At 40.6% G+C, this 13,801-nt stretch overlaps 1 protein-coding gene across 2 annotated transcripts in view; it reads left to right on the top strand.

Annotated features, from left to right (window-relative positions):
- Positions 1–520: 520 nt before the first annotated feature.
- Positions 521–13,801, top strand: part of FHIP2A (FHF complex subunit HOOK interacting protein 2A) — a 35,981-nt gene continuing 22,700 nt past the window's right edge. Inside the window, exons 1-3 of one of the 2 annotated variants that reach the window (XM_082854662.1) lie at positions 521–847; positions 8,136–8,214; positions 12,547–12,716. In XM_082854662.1, coding sequence (XP_082710788.1) covers positions 803–847; positions 8,136–8,214; positions 12,547–12,716 — 294 coding nt within the window. In that variant the 5' untranslated portion in view covers positions 521–802. The remainder of the gene's footprint in view (positions 848–8,135; positions 8,215–12,546; positions 12,717–13,801) is intronic. The other variant, XM_082854661.1, reaches the window with a different exon arrangement.

Here is a 13,801-nt window from a genome sequence, read left to right as displayed (position 1 = left end):
TAATAACAACGACAACAACAATAAAAATAATAATAAAGATTTACAGTTAGCAAAGCCATTTCATCTGCATTAGTGGATTTGTTCTAATTCTTAGCATTTAAACCCACGGTTCCTGTTTGCCTTGGGAATACTGTGCTTTTTCTTACCGGTCTTGCAAATCTGCCCTTAAAAGAAGAACCTCTGAATTTTATATACATACATGTCTACGGTTTCATACAAAATCGGCATGTTAACTTCCATCGGAGAAACAAAGTGAATGAGAACGGCCGAATTTTTAAGACGTAAGAAAGACCGCGTCGCCCTAAGAGGGAGGCGGCTGCGCCCAGGCTCGACTCCCGCCCCAGGCAGGCCGCGGCCTCTCTGTGCCTCTCCCGCCCCCGCGGCGTGTGGCCCCCGTGGCGCAGGGCCGGCCTGGCCTGGCTGGGCGCCCCACCCCCGGGCCGCGGCGGCGCCCCCTGCAGGCCGCGGCGGGCAGAGCGGGCGGAAGGAACGCGAGCCGAGCTGCCACCGTGTCCAAGCGGGAGCCGCCGCCGCAGCCGCCGCCGGAGTGTCGCGGGCCCGGAGTCCGCCTGGAACGCCCTTCTCACCGCCCGCCACGTCGCAGCGCCCGCCGGAGCCGCCTCGCCGCCCGCGCACACCCGAAGCGGCCGGGCCGGGCCCGCCTCGGCCCTCTGCTCGTCCTCCCCGCCCCGCACCGGCCTTCACTCTGGAGCGGCCCCGGCAGCCGCAGCAGGGGCGGCGGCGGCGGATCGAGGAGCTCTCCAGGTCGTCCCGGGAGAGGCTGCTGCAGTCCCGGGACAGGATGTTCTCCAAGTTCACCTCCATCCTGCAGCACGCCGTGGAGGCGGTAAGGCCTCGGGCTGCGGGCGCACGACAGGCCGGGGATGGCGGCCGGCCTACGCTCCCCCGCCGGCCCCGGGAGAGCCCGGCGGCCTCGGCCCGGCCCTCGGCCTCCCCGGCCCCGCGGAGGGGCGAGGCCCGGGGCGGGCGCCGCGGGGTCGTGCGGGCGCCGGGGCCTCGGGCCTGGCTCCGAGCGGACCCCCTGCTCTCCTTCCTGCTCCGGGCCGGCGTGGAGCCCTTTCCTTCGCTCAGGAGGGTGGGCGGGGGTCCCCGGCAGGACCGGCCCCCCGGCCCGGGTTGGGGGTCGCCCGATTCCTCCGGTGGGGACAGGGGAGTCGGGGAGCACCTGACAGGGCCACAGGGCTCTCCCCCGGACTCCCTGGCCGTTAACCTCAAGTGGTCAGCGTTGACCAAGACAAAAGAAACGGCCTAACACTGCTTAGGTTTGTTTTGTTTTGGGGGGTGGGGGGGCAGGAAGGGGTGCTCTTGCCGGGGGCGCGGCTCTGGCGAGGAAGCAGCCCACCCGACCCAGTTTCGTAGTCTGGCCAGCTCTTGCTTTCACAGGCCTTGCGGCCGAACTCAGCTGGACCTTACTGGTTGATGTGAAGTAGGCGTTTGGAGGGTCTCGTCGAGGGCGCTTTAGACAGCTTCCAAGCCCTCACACAGCACCGGGACCATCTGTTTCCTTTCACCTCTTCCTTTCCTGGACGCTCGTCGTTTTTCCTGCAATTGTACCCTCCTCTGAGGATTTTAGACACAAGCATAGGGAGACATTACTCAAATATCCTAACACTAATAAAAGAGAAGTAACTAACAGGAAAATGTCTTCCTGCTGTTTCAGTGAAAGGGGTCGAGTTGCTTTACTCTGGTTGTTTTGCTTTATTTTATGCTGGCAGAATTGCCCAAATTGAAAAATGCACCCTGTGAAGTTCATAACAAGTGCAGTTTTGCTAGTGTTACTTTGCTAGTTTTAAAAATGTCATTCTCTTTCTGTGTTCAGTTTGAGTGATACAGCACAATCAAATCTACACAACTTTAAGGAAAAAACAAAACAAAACCCAATTACAATAGAACAGTTTTTATGGCCAGATAAAAATAAAATGGATTTTTAAAACTCAGTAATGGAAACAAAACTTCGATACAATTTTTATTTTAAGTGCTGTGCGGGAAATGTTTAAGAGTCATTTTAGCTCTACTACAAGTTCTTGAGAAAATGAGTGTATCAAATCAAGCAAGACAGGGTTTTTCATAGATGAAGAGCAGTATTACTCATGAGGGAGATGACAGTTTTAGACTTTAAGGCAACTTTTAATTTTCCTTTCTTGGCTTCTACACAATCAATCTACAGCACCTTATTGTAAGAATTTAACTGAAATTTATAAAAAAACAGCGATATTTACATTTTATATTATTCCTTAACTTAAAGTACCAAGAATCATTTAATTTTTAACACTCACTACAGCTAAATACTGAGATAATTGGAAATAAAAGTTTATTACATTATTTATATTCTTTACTAATTCAGGCTGATATTTACAGAAATAAGTAGTTAGAGAAAGAAAGATGGCTTTCATGCTCTCCCAGTAAAGACTCATTTTTGTCCAGAGGCCTGTGTTCTCTGTCTGCGTTATCTTTTTATAACTGTATGTGTTAGCATCTACCAGATTATCCATGTAAATTGTCTTGACTCTGGCTCTGTAATATCCAGGTTCTCTACTTTGCTGAGGTTAGTGAGCAAAAGTTAAGAATGGATTATATTCACCTGGTCTTAGGAGTTAATGCACTGCATTTAGAAAAGTAATGTTTTTATTTGCTTAGCATTAATGTTTTCAGCTGTGATACTTCCCAGTTTACCTTGATAAGAGGTTAAATCTTATGAAAAAATTTTGGCATACTTTTTTTCCCCTTTTAACATTCTCTTGGGAATGAACTCATATGTAATGCTGAATAAGCCACCTTTGTGGTATTTGAAGAATATTTTTTTTTCCTAGCCCAAGATTGGTTTACATTTATTCAGTTCTCTTTCTTTATTTGCTTGACATTTTTTTCTGTGTACTAATCTTACCATTCCTCAGTTTATTTCATTGGCTTTTCTCTGTACTCCTTTTAGTTTGTATGCCCAATTAGCATTTTCTGATACAGTATTGCAATTATCATAATTATCAGGATTCTACAGAGATGGGAGATAATCCTATATGCAGATGCTGACATGACCTTTTTTCAGTTGTGTCATTTTGTGAATCTCTAATGTTTTCTCAACCGTTTTGGTATTATTACTTCCTAGGTTTCTTTCTTTCTTTTTTTAAAATTAATTAATTTATTTTTGGTTGCCTCGGGTCTTCGATGCTGCGTGCGGGCTTTCTCTAGTTGCAGAGAGCAGGAGCTACTCTTTGTTGCGGTGCGCGGGCTTCTCATTGCCGTGGCTTCTCTTGCTGTGGAGCACGGGCTCTAGGCACAGGGGCTTCAGTAGTTGTGGCTCGTGGGCTCTAGAACGCGCAGGCTCAGTAATTGTGGCGCACGGGCTTAGTTGCTCCGCAGCATGTGGGATCATCCTGGACCAGGGATCGAACCCGTGTCCCCTGCATTGGCAGGCGGATTCTTACCCACTGTGTCACCAGGGAAGTCCCTCCCTAGGTTTCTTGATTCAATTGGATCAGCCTTCAAATGGTTTTTTAGGGTCAACCAGGTACATATTCATTTAAATGGGGTTTAAGTGTAGAGTTTTCCTTATTGTTTAATTAATGGTTTCTTCACATTTCCTGTTAACTACTTAACAAGGATGAAATACAACTAAGATGTTTTCAAAGATCAGTATTTGAAGATGTGTTATTAAGCTGATAGACTGCATTTTGAATTTAGGAGAGAAATTCACACCTTGATCAAAAACAAAAACTGTAATGTAACTCTTGCCTCCTGTTTCAGAAATGACAGTTTTCCCTCAGCATACAAATGATTGGCCAGTAAGAGTTATGAAATGAATCTGTTCTTTTAGCCAGTTGCCACGTGTCACACGTCTGAAATCAGGCCTCCCATGTAGTTCTAAAGTGGATTATTTTAGTACAGCTTCTCCAAAGGATAAATAAAACACCTTCCATACAATTCAACATTTGTTAAGGGCCTTTGTCTATGTGAGGTTATCTGCCAGGGACTAATACCTTTTAAATTCCAGTCAGTTCCATCCTTGAGGGCAGATTTATTCCAAGAGGATAAAGGGCAGTGTCAGGAAAGAAAGTTTCATCTACCTTAACTAATTAATTCAATGGAAGTCACCTTTCAGAATTTGAATGCAACATTTTCTTTTTAAATTATAGTTTGAGTTAATGATGATTGTTGGGACCAGCAATTCCTTAAAAATCTACTCTGCACTAGGAATTAAAACATAAGATGAGGGCTTCCCTGGTGGCGCAGTGGTTGAGAGTCCACCTGCCGATGCAGGGGACACGGGTTCATGCCCCAGTCCGGTAAGATCCCACATGCTGCGGAGCGGCTGGGCCCGTGAGCCATGGCCGCTGAGCCTGCGCGTCCGGAGCCTGTGCTCCGCAATGGGAGAGGCCACAACAGTGAGAGGCCCACGTACCGCAAAAAAAAAAAGCAAAAAAAACAAAACATCAGATGGAACATATGTAGTGTTTTCTTAAGTGTATTCTTTTCCAACAAGTGATCTTTAACTTTAGTCCTTTAGTCATTCAGTAAATATTTTATGAGCCCACCAAGAAAGCATGGCACAGTGTGAGTTCACAGTGAGAATACATTGGGAGACAAAACAAAACACTGGTTTAAGTACAAGCAGTGCACAAGAGTGTGGCCTAGCCCCTAGAGCCAGTCAGAGCAGGGTTCCAGGCTTGCCTGTGTCCCTTGCTTTTTCACTAGACAAGTTAGTCTTTGTACATTTCACTTTCTCACTGTAAAATGGAAATAATTGTATCTATCTGATAGAATTGTTGTGAAAATTAGAATGAGATTGTATATATGAAGTGCTTAATGCAGTGCCTGGCACATAGTAAGTGCTTAATAAATGTGAATCATTGTTATTATTATTATTATCTGGATGATTGTTCAGCCAGTGAGTTCTATAGGAGGAGGGGAGTAAACACTTAGGGTTGGAGTAGTTACAGAAGGCTCCCTGGAGGAAGTGAGACTTAAGCTGGACTTTGGAGAGGAAGAGAAGATAGGATGGGCGTCTGGAAAGTTGCTACAGAGAAGAAGCATTTTAAAAGATCTGGGCATGGAATGTTCATGATACATGTGAGACTGCAGATGTGGCTTTGAGAACACTAGTTCTCATCTGAGTTATCAATGTAGGTAGGTCCTTTTGTGTGGTAGGCATTTTGGAGAAAGAGAGTCCAGGTTTCTAATTACAAGTAGTGTTTCTTTGGGCAGGTCAGTTAATGACTCAGGGTCTTAGAGTTTATTGTGAGAATTTAAGAGCACATGGTAAGTGTAAACTTTGTAGCACTGTGCCTGGCACATAACTACTCATTAAATGGTAGCAACTGCTGTTTGTTCACTCAATAAATGGTACTGAATGCTTACTATTTGCCATCATTGACTTGGAAACTGGGGATTCAGTGATGAGCAAGATGATATAATCTTTGTAAACTCATTGAGTTTACAATCTAGTGGAGAAGATGGGTAACTCGACAATTACAAACATGGGATAAGGGCTGGGAGAGAGTGAGCAGTCAGTCAGGGAGTAGGTGCCACAAAGTGTTTGGAAAGGACTATAACCTCGGCAGGAAGTCTGGCAAGACTTCTCAGAAAGTAATATCCAAGTTAGATACTCAGGTCAGTTTTTGGTTGAGATAGTGATCGATCGCATGAATTTTCAAAAATTTAATCTCTGTATTGTAAGAAGTTAACTCAAATTAGAATCCCCTCATGCTGATTCACACATCTTTTTTTTTTAACCCAGAGCGTAAATGTTTTTATGTAATGATAATGCATATATTTTGCATGTTATAATTTGAAATGAAAGAGGCAAGTTTACTAGGAAGTTTTACTTAAATAAAAAAATTTATTCCTGTTTGAACAAGATTGTTACTAAATTATTAGCAACTTAGAACTGTTTCACTGTCTCCGTAAATAGGTTTCTTATTTAAAGCAAATTTCTGCAAGAGATTCACAAGTAAGCAACACCATCCTGCTTTGAATTTGACTGTAACAGCAAAGGCCCTGACACAAATCATTTAAGACCTCTGATTTAGTAACTTTCCTTGTAAATAGAGTTAAATCCCGTGGGTGAAATAATGTGGAACAAGGATGCTTTAATTCCATATATGCCCTGGAAATTCCCTTGGAAAAATTTAACAAGTCATAATATTTACATATAAGAAAGTAGGTACATTTTTTGAAACACCAAATTTCATTTGGGTTTGTCCCAATTGTTAATACATAATTAATTAATAATAATTGTTAACACTACATAAAGTTGGTGTGTAAAAAACCAGGCCCAAAAAACAAGAGAAATTTTATGTGTTTTGAGGAAGATTCTAAAAATAAGTAGCTGATTAAAACAGACTTGTTAATCTAAAAATTTCAGGAAGATTATTTTCCCAAGTTAATTCTTTCTTTCCTATATTTCTTTTTAATTGTTTTCTCAATCTCCTACAAGTTATTTCTTTCCCCATGTTCTTGAAGTGTATAATCCCAAAGGTTTTAACTCCTTTGTTAAAGATCTTTAAAGTCTTTTAAAATTTTTCATAGCATTCTATTTGGAAATGAGATGAATATTTATATTTTCTTAATTCAGTACTCTTCAGAGTGGTATGAATATGCACATATGAAAAAGCTAGCCTTACGATGTTGATGGTTGCTGAAAATTTTTCAGGTCCATTTTCTTCCTAAGTACAGTTCATCTTCTGGATTGAAACACTTAAGACGTCATGACCAATGTTTATAATTTGCTCAAGAGTTTGGAAATTGTTTTGACAGGGTTTCGAACTTTGAGGTCCCTGCAGGAGACTCCAAGAAATCAAAATGGAACAAGTAGACGTATAGGAGTGACATGACCTCTTAGGTCATCTGTTTAGATGAATATATGAAAATGGACGATTACGCTGCCATAGTTTAGGTTCCCAAAATAGAAACCTATTTGTTCTTTTTTTTAAATAAATTTATTTATTTTATTTTTGGCTGTGTTGGGTCTTCTTTGCTGCACGTGGGCTTTCTCTTATTGTGGCAAGCAGGGGCTAATCTTCGTTGCATTGTGCAGGCTTCTCGTTGTGGTGGCTTCTCTTGTTGCGGAGCATAGGCTCTAGACGCATGGGCTTCAGTAGTTGTGCCTCGCAGGCTCTAGAGTGCAGGCTCAGTAGTTGTGACACACGGGCTTAATTGCTCTGCGGCATGTGGGATCTTCCCGGACCAGGGCTCAAACCCGTGTCCCCTGCTTTGGCAGGCAGATTCTTTACCACTGCGCCACCAGGGAAGCCCGAAACCTATTTGTTCTTAAGAAAACTGGGTCAACTCTGTACTTTCTGACCAGAATTTATTGATGATACTAGGACTGAGAGAGAGTTCTCTTTCTCTTTCTTTCACTCTTTTTAAGGACAAGAAAATGTTTTAGAAGGTACATCAAATCTTTTTCTATCCATTTAACACCCATTTGAAATACTTGTAAATTTGCTATGAGATGGCTGAAGGGATATAATTTTGGTCTTAAAACTTCTGAAGTAAATTTCAAAATTAAAATGTAAAACATTTTTGACTTTGTGGAATTTAAATTGGTAGTGTCTTGTTCATGTAGTTATTTTGCTAAAAATATGCACTGCCTAATCTAGGCTTAAAAAGAAAAGATTCGCTTCAGTATGTCATTGAAAATACGGAACAGTTTTAATCTGATTACAGGGTTGACTTTGGTGATGTGTAACTAATTACATAGCAACCTTTTTACTGTCTTGCATTTCAAAGTCCTAGGTACAAAGATCCCTGGTTATCGATAATTCCATTTTACTGATACTTTAGTAATAGAATATTGTGTTGTCATGTAACGCTGTTACTTTTGAAGCCATATACATAGTAACTAGTGTCGGGGAGCAGAAAAAATACCCAATACTATACTATAATAATAATGCTGATAAATGTGTTTGTCCTATTTCTTAATAAATCATTTTTACTTTCTTGGATGTGACTCATCTTGTTTCTCTTTGATATGGACATAAAGAATCAAATTAAAGCTCACCCCTTATTCTTATGCTGCTTTTGCATCATTAGTAGACAAATACAGAGTTATACTTAATGGGAAACTTTTAATGCCATTTTCTTAATTGCTGTGGTCTCTTTTGTTTGTGTTTGTGTAGCTTGCACCTTCTCTTCCTTTACAAGAAGATTTTGTTTATCACTGGAAGGCAATTACCCATTACTACATAGAGACTTCGGGTAAGAAACAATGCTAATATTAATTAAAAAGAAAATTTGTGAAATGCTAAAATACATTTCAAACTAGTTTTCAAAATTATTTTATATTAAACTTACAAACAGTTTATTTTACTTTTAATTACTCTCATAGATTCATTCAAAAGTATATCTGTTGAACACCTACTACGTGTAAGCATTGTTCTAGGCACTGTGAAATATAACAATCAAACAGACAAAAATCTGTCCTAGCAGAGCTTATGTATTGATTGGGAGGAAGCGAACAATAAATAGAAAAGTATACATAGTGTGTCAGATGGTAAGTGCTAAGGAGACGATGAAGCAGGCTAAAAGGGAGAGAGGTGGGGGTCAGGGGCAGATGGCTCTTTAAGATTAGAGAAAGCCTTGTTGCCCCAGGTGACTGCTGAGCTGAAGTCTGAAGGAGGAGGAAGCAAGCCTGGGGGCACCTGGAGTAGAAGTTCCAGGAGAGCGACCAGCGCACAAACCCTGAAGCTGGAGCGTGCAGCACTTGGCTTGTACTAGGAACCACAAGGAAGTGTGGCTAGAGCAAGTGGACGAGGAGGGAAATGGGAGGAGGTGACAAAAGACAGGTGAGGGTGCAGATTCACACAAGGCCTTGTAAGCCATTGTAAGGGCTTTGGCTTTCACTCTAAGACGGGAAGCCGTCAGAGGGTTTTGAGCGGAGGTGTAACATAATCTGTTTTAAAGGAATCACTTTGGCTTCTGTGAGAAAATGAGATGGAAAGTATGCAGAGGTGAAGCTGGCAGAACAGTTAGGGGACTATTGCAATGGTCTGAGAGATGGCGGTGGCTCAGACTAGGGTGGAGGTGTAAGAAGCGACTGTCCTCTGGGTATACTTTGAAGAAAGCTTTGTTGGTGCATTGAATATTGGGTATGAGAGTAAGAGTCATGGATAACTCCGACTGTTGGGGCTTAGGCAGTTGGAAAACTAGGAGGGCCACTCACTGAGAATGGGGAGACTGCTGGAGGAGCAGGTTTGTGAGGCACTGTGGACATGTTTAGTCTGAGACGCCCATTATATATGCAATTGGATATGTCAAGCAGACAGTAGGAAATAGGAATCTGGAATTTAGGGTAGAGGCCTAAACTAGACGTAGGGAATTGAGACTCATCGGCATGTAAGTAGGATTTAAAGCCTTGAGACTGGGTGAGATTATCTAGGGTTAGCTAAGGATAGACGGAAGAGGGAAAGTGTTCAGGAACTAAGGCCCTGCAACTCAGTGTTTAGAGATTGGGAAAATGAGAATGATAGCAAAGGAGATTTTGCTTTTGCCAGTTCGGTAGCAGACAGCCAAGAGAGAATGGTGTCCTAGAAGCTGGAGAAGGAGAGAAGGAACCAAGTGTCAAATGATGTCACGCTGATGAAGGCTGGGAACCGGTCATTGGATTCAGCCATGAGGAGCTCATTAGTGGTCTTGATAAGAGCTCTTTTAATAGCAAGGGAGAGAGAGGAGACCTGACTGGAGGAAGTTTCAGAGAAAATGGACAGAGGGCATATAGAGACAGTGTGTGAAGACTGCTGTCTTGAGGAGTGTTAGTGGAAAGGGGGGCCGGGAAATGGAGCAGCAGCCACGGGGGAGATGTGGCATTGAGGGGGTTTTAAAGTTTTTGTAAAGATGGAACATACTAGAACGATGTAGTGGAGAAGGACAGGTGGGTACGAGAGTCATATGAGATCATCTCTGAGCCATATCCTTAAGTTGGCAAGTGGGGTATGGGATCCTAGTGCATTAGTGGAGGCTTAGCCTTCATCGACGTGTGGACAGTTCATCCATAACATTAAGGCAGAAAGAACATACGGGTGTAAATTCAGGAAAGGGGTAGACATGGTATAGGGAGTCTTTGGAAGTTATTTTCCAGTTGCTTCAATTTTTCTTAGTGAGTAGACTGAAGAGAGTGAATATGGGGAAATGTGAATAAATTAGGTCAAAGGTTGGCAAAATTTTTCTGTGAAGTGTCAGATAGTAAATATTTTAGGCTTTGTAGTCCATGCAGTCTCTGTCGCAACTATTCAATTCTGCTGTTATCGTGCCAAAGCAGCCATCAACAATAAATAAAAGAATGGCATTCTTTTGTTCCAGTACAACTTTATTAAAACAGATGGCAAGCCTGGGTTTGTCCCATGAGCTGAAGTTTGGCAACCTCTGAAGTAAGGAAACAGAGTAGCCTTGCTGCATAACACTATGGGCTCCTTTGAGGAATGTATAGGTAAATGCTAGTGGATGTGCAGATTGGACACATGTTTTTTAACTGAAAGGAAACATGAAAAAAAATAGTTGATCTGATAAGCTGATGGGGTCATAGATAATTCTTCTTTAAAAGAAAGGAAGTCTTCATATTTGTATAGTAAGTGAAAATCAGACTATCTATATCTATATATACACCTTTAAGTGTAAAATATAATTTCTACCTTAATTTGGATGTTTAGACAGCAGATCTACAGAAAAGTTTTTTGAGAGGAGCTGCCTTTTCAAATGACTATTCTTAGCCCTGGTGAATTTCTCACCCCTCCACGGTCTTAAGGAAATGCTTTACAGGAAAGCCTGTGAGTTCTTGCTTTAAATGATTTTTTTGCAGTCTCGTAGCAAAAACAAGTGTGTACACTACAATAAAGTATGGGACAAAAAGGTGCATCAGGCACAGAGAGAGAAGGAAGAAGGGAGAAATAGGAGGCAGTGTCTGACCTGGGCTTTAAAGGATGAGCAGTAGGTTTTGAGGTAGATAAGGAGGGCAAAGGCATTTCAGATAGAAGGAATAGCTTATGCAAAGGCACAGGAATCTAAACATGGTTTGGGATGAGAGTGGACGGCAGAAACTAGATCTTCTTGAGAGCTAGGATTTTAATCCTGTCAAGTTGAATTTACAGTTTATTTATTTCTCAAAAAAAACAGTCTTTTTGATTATTTTTCTCCATAAATAAGTGTAATCAGACCATGCTTAAATATTCATTCTTTCCTGGAATGTTTATATAAGGTCTGCAGTAAAACAGGTGAAAAAACATTTTTAAAAAGCAGATTTCAAATAAAATTACACACTATTTTTTATTAGTCCTAGGCTACTCATTTTAGAAGAATATGAAGTTAAGACATCATAAGTTAACATTTCTTGAATTCTTACTGTGTTCTAAGGCACTGGGCTTTACACAGAGTATTTCGTTGAAATCATACGACAGCACTTACTGGTGTTGATTAACTCCATTTTATAGATGTTGGTGCTGAGGCTTAAACAGTTTGCCCAGGTCATCCAGCTAAAAGTGACAGAGCCAAGATTTGAATTCAAGTTGTCCAGCTCCAGGTCTCATGCTCTTAACAACTGTCCCGTACTATATCAAATTTGGTACATATATGTCCTCCTGGGGAACAAGAGTGACTCTTCTCTTTCCATTGTTTTCTCCATAAGGCTTTCGTATTATCGTTTGGTCTGTGTGTGTGTATATATAATACATACATGTGCATATGCACAGACAAATCTTTACATCATCAGATACATAGTATACCAGGATTGTGTAGTATGAACTGTAGCAGTACTAAGTGAAGGAGAATAGAGACGTAAATAGAGACGTAAAAAAGAACTTGTCACTCCCTAATATATTTTGTATTTAGACATTCTATAAAACTTCACACTTTATTGACAGTAATTTAACCCTTATGTAATAAAGATAGGTTAATAAAACCATGTGTTTTCGATATATAAAAAGTATCCATGAATTTTTATTTTGAAAAATCAATATTTTATAAGAATTCTCCTGAGAAGCAGGAGTACTTTGGGAGTAGGTATCTGCTAATGAGAGAAGATGTCAGAAATTTTTAATAGAGGGATTTTCTTTGGGGTCCTCATGTTTTCAAATCTGGAGATGAATTGGGGACAGTAAGTGCATTGTTACAAAGCAGTGTAGCAGTGATCAAAAACAGAACCTGTCCTCTCCTCATATCCTACGTTATTCAGCTTAACATTCACGGCCAACCTGTTTCTATATAAAGAGACCTAAAGTTTAGATCTTCTGAACTGGCTAATTGAAAAAAATTTCTTTAATTATAAGTGGGTACAAAATTCTGATGTTACTTATATTTTTTCTGATCGTGTTCCCATTCCGCATATAAATGTCTCCTTTTCTGAATTACTTTGCATGAATATTAGCTTATAGACCATCTTTCAGAATATAGATTGTTTTTGAGTAAGATGTAAGCCTCACTTAAGTGTGTGTAGTTCAGATTTTTCTGTTTGAATAGGAACAGGGAAATATAAAGAGTATTTTAGGTGCAAATGTGCAGATAAAAATGTTTGAAAATTTGATGAATGTTTTTATTGTTTAGATGATAAAGCCCCGGTGACAGATACAAATATTCCATCTCATCTGGAACAGATGTTGGTTATCTTGATACAAGAAGAAAGTGAACGGGAATTTGGAGAGACGGGGCCATGTATGGAATATTTACTTCATCACAAGATCTTGGAAACATTATATACCTTAGGGAAAGCTGATGTAAGTTCCTAATCCACGTGCCGTTCTTGGGCATGTAATATATGTGTTCATGTCTTAGAGATAAGGAAGCTGCCAAGCACTAAGTTTAATTGTAGAGTTGTGTATTAAGTATGGCAGGATACAAGTCAGTATGTGGAAAAAAAAGAAAATTGTATGGCCTCTGTGAACATGACTTTGCATAGATATAGCGAAGCTCCCAAATGCTCTCGACAACTGGTACTTAGGCTGCTTAGAATTACAGTGTAAACATTTGTGAAAATAAACTCAAGTGCAGACGCTCAGAATCAAAGGAAATGAGTAGGAACCCAGTGCAAATTGGGTTACAAAACTAGGAAGTATTTTTCATAATCCTGAAAGAAAATGTCACTGATTATTCTGACGTTAACTCTACTGACGAGTGGAGCCAGTTTCAAGTAAGTCTCTTTGGTTAATCTTCCTCCTCTTTAAAAACTAGGAGGTGATCACCAAGGGGCCTCCCCCAGCTCTAAAAATCTGTGGTTCTGTTCTGTGAGTTATTATAATACATGATGTGAAAATCAAACTAGAAAAAACCCAAACTAATAGACATGTTTAAACACCAAATAGAATTATGAAGTAGTATTGAAGACAGTTTCCTTTTAACTAAATGTGTAATACTCCATTTCATTTCTAGGTTAAATTCATTCTATTTATATTTTCTAGGCAACTTGTTTGCTCCCTAACATCCTCCGATTCATTCCCCTCCTGCCTTCTTTTTCCTGTTCTGTGGAGAGAGGGGTTATGCAACATTATATTGAACAAATATTAATTGACTTTTGAGCAAATATTAGTAATTATACTACTAGGAAATTTAGTTTGATATTGATGATTGTAAGTATTGTGTTTCACCTGAATAATTGAAGGTATTTGCTATCTTAAGATATTATTGTGCTTAAGATTATAGCTTATGCTATTTCCAGATAACGTGTCTATGGTGATGTTTTGGAAATACTTCTTTTGTGACTATATTTTAAATCTGAGGCAGAATAAGCAGGTTAACTATAGGACGTATAACCTTGTTAACTCATATTCTCTTAATCTACAACATGAGTAATCATCATGTTTAC

Source organism: Leucopleurus acutus (assembly GCF_964270905.1).
Source record: "Leucopleurus acutus genome assembly, chromosome: 14".
Classification (NCBI taxonomy): domain Eukaryota; kingdom Metazoa; phylum Chordata; class Mammalia; order Artiodactyla; family Delphinidae; genus Leucopleurus; species Leucopleurus acutus.
The sequence above is the reverse complement of the archived record's forward strand: the minus strand, read 5'-3'. Positions and strand labels throughout refer to the sequence as shown.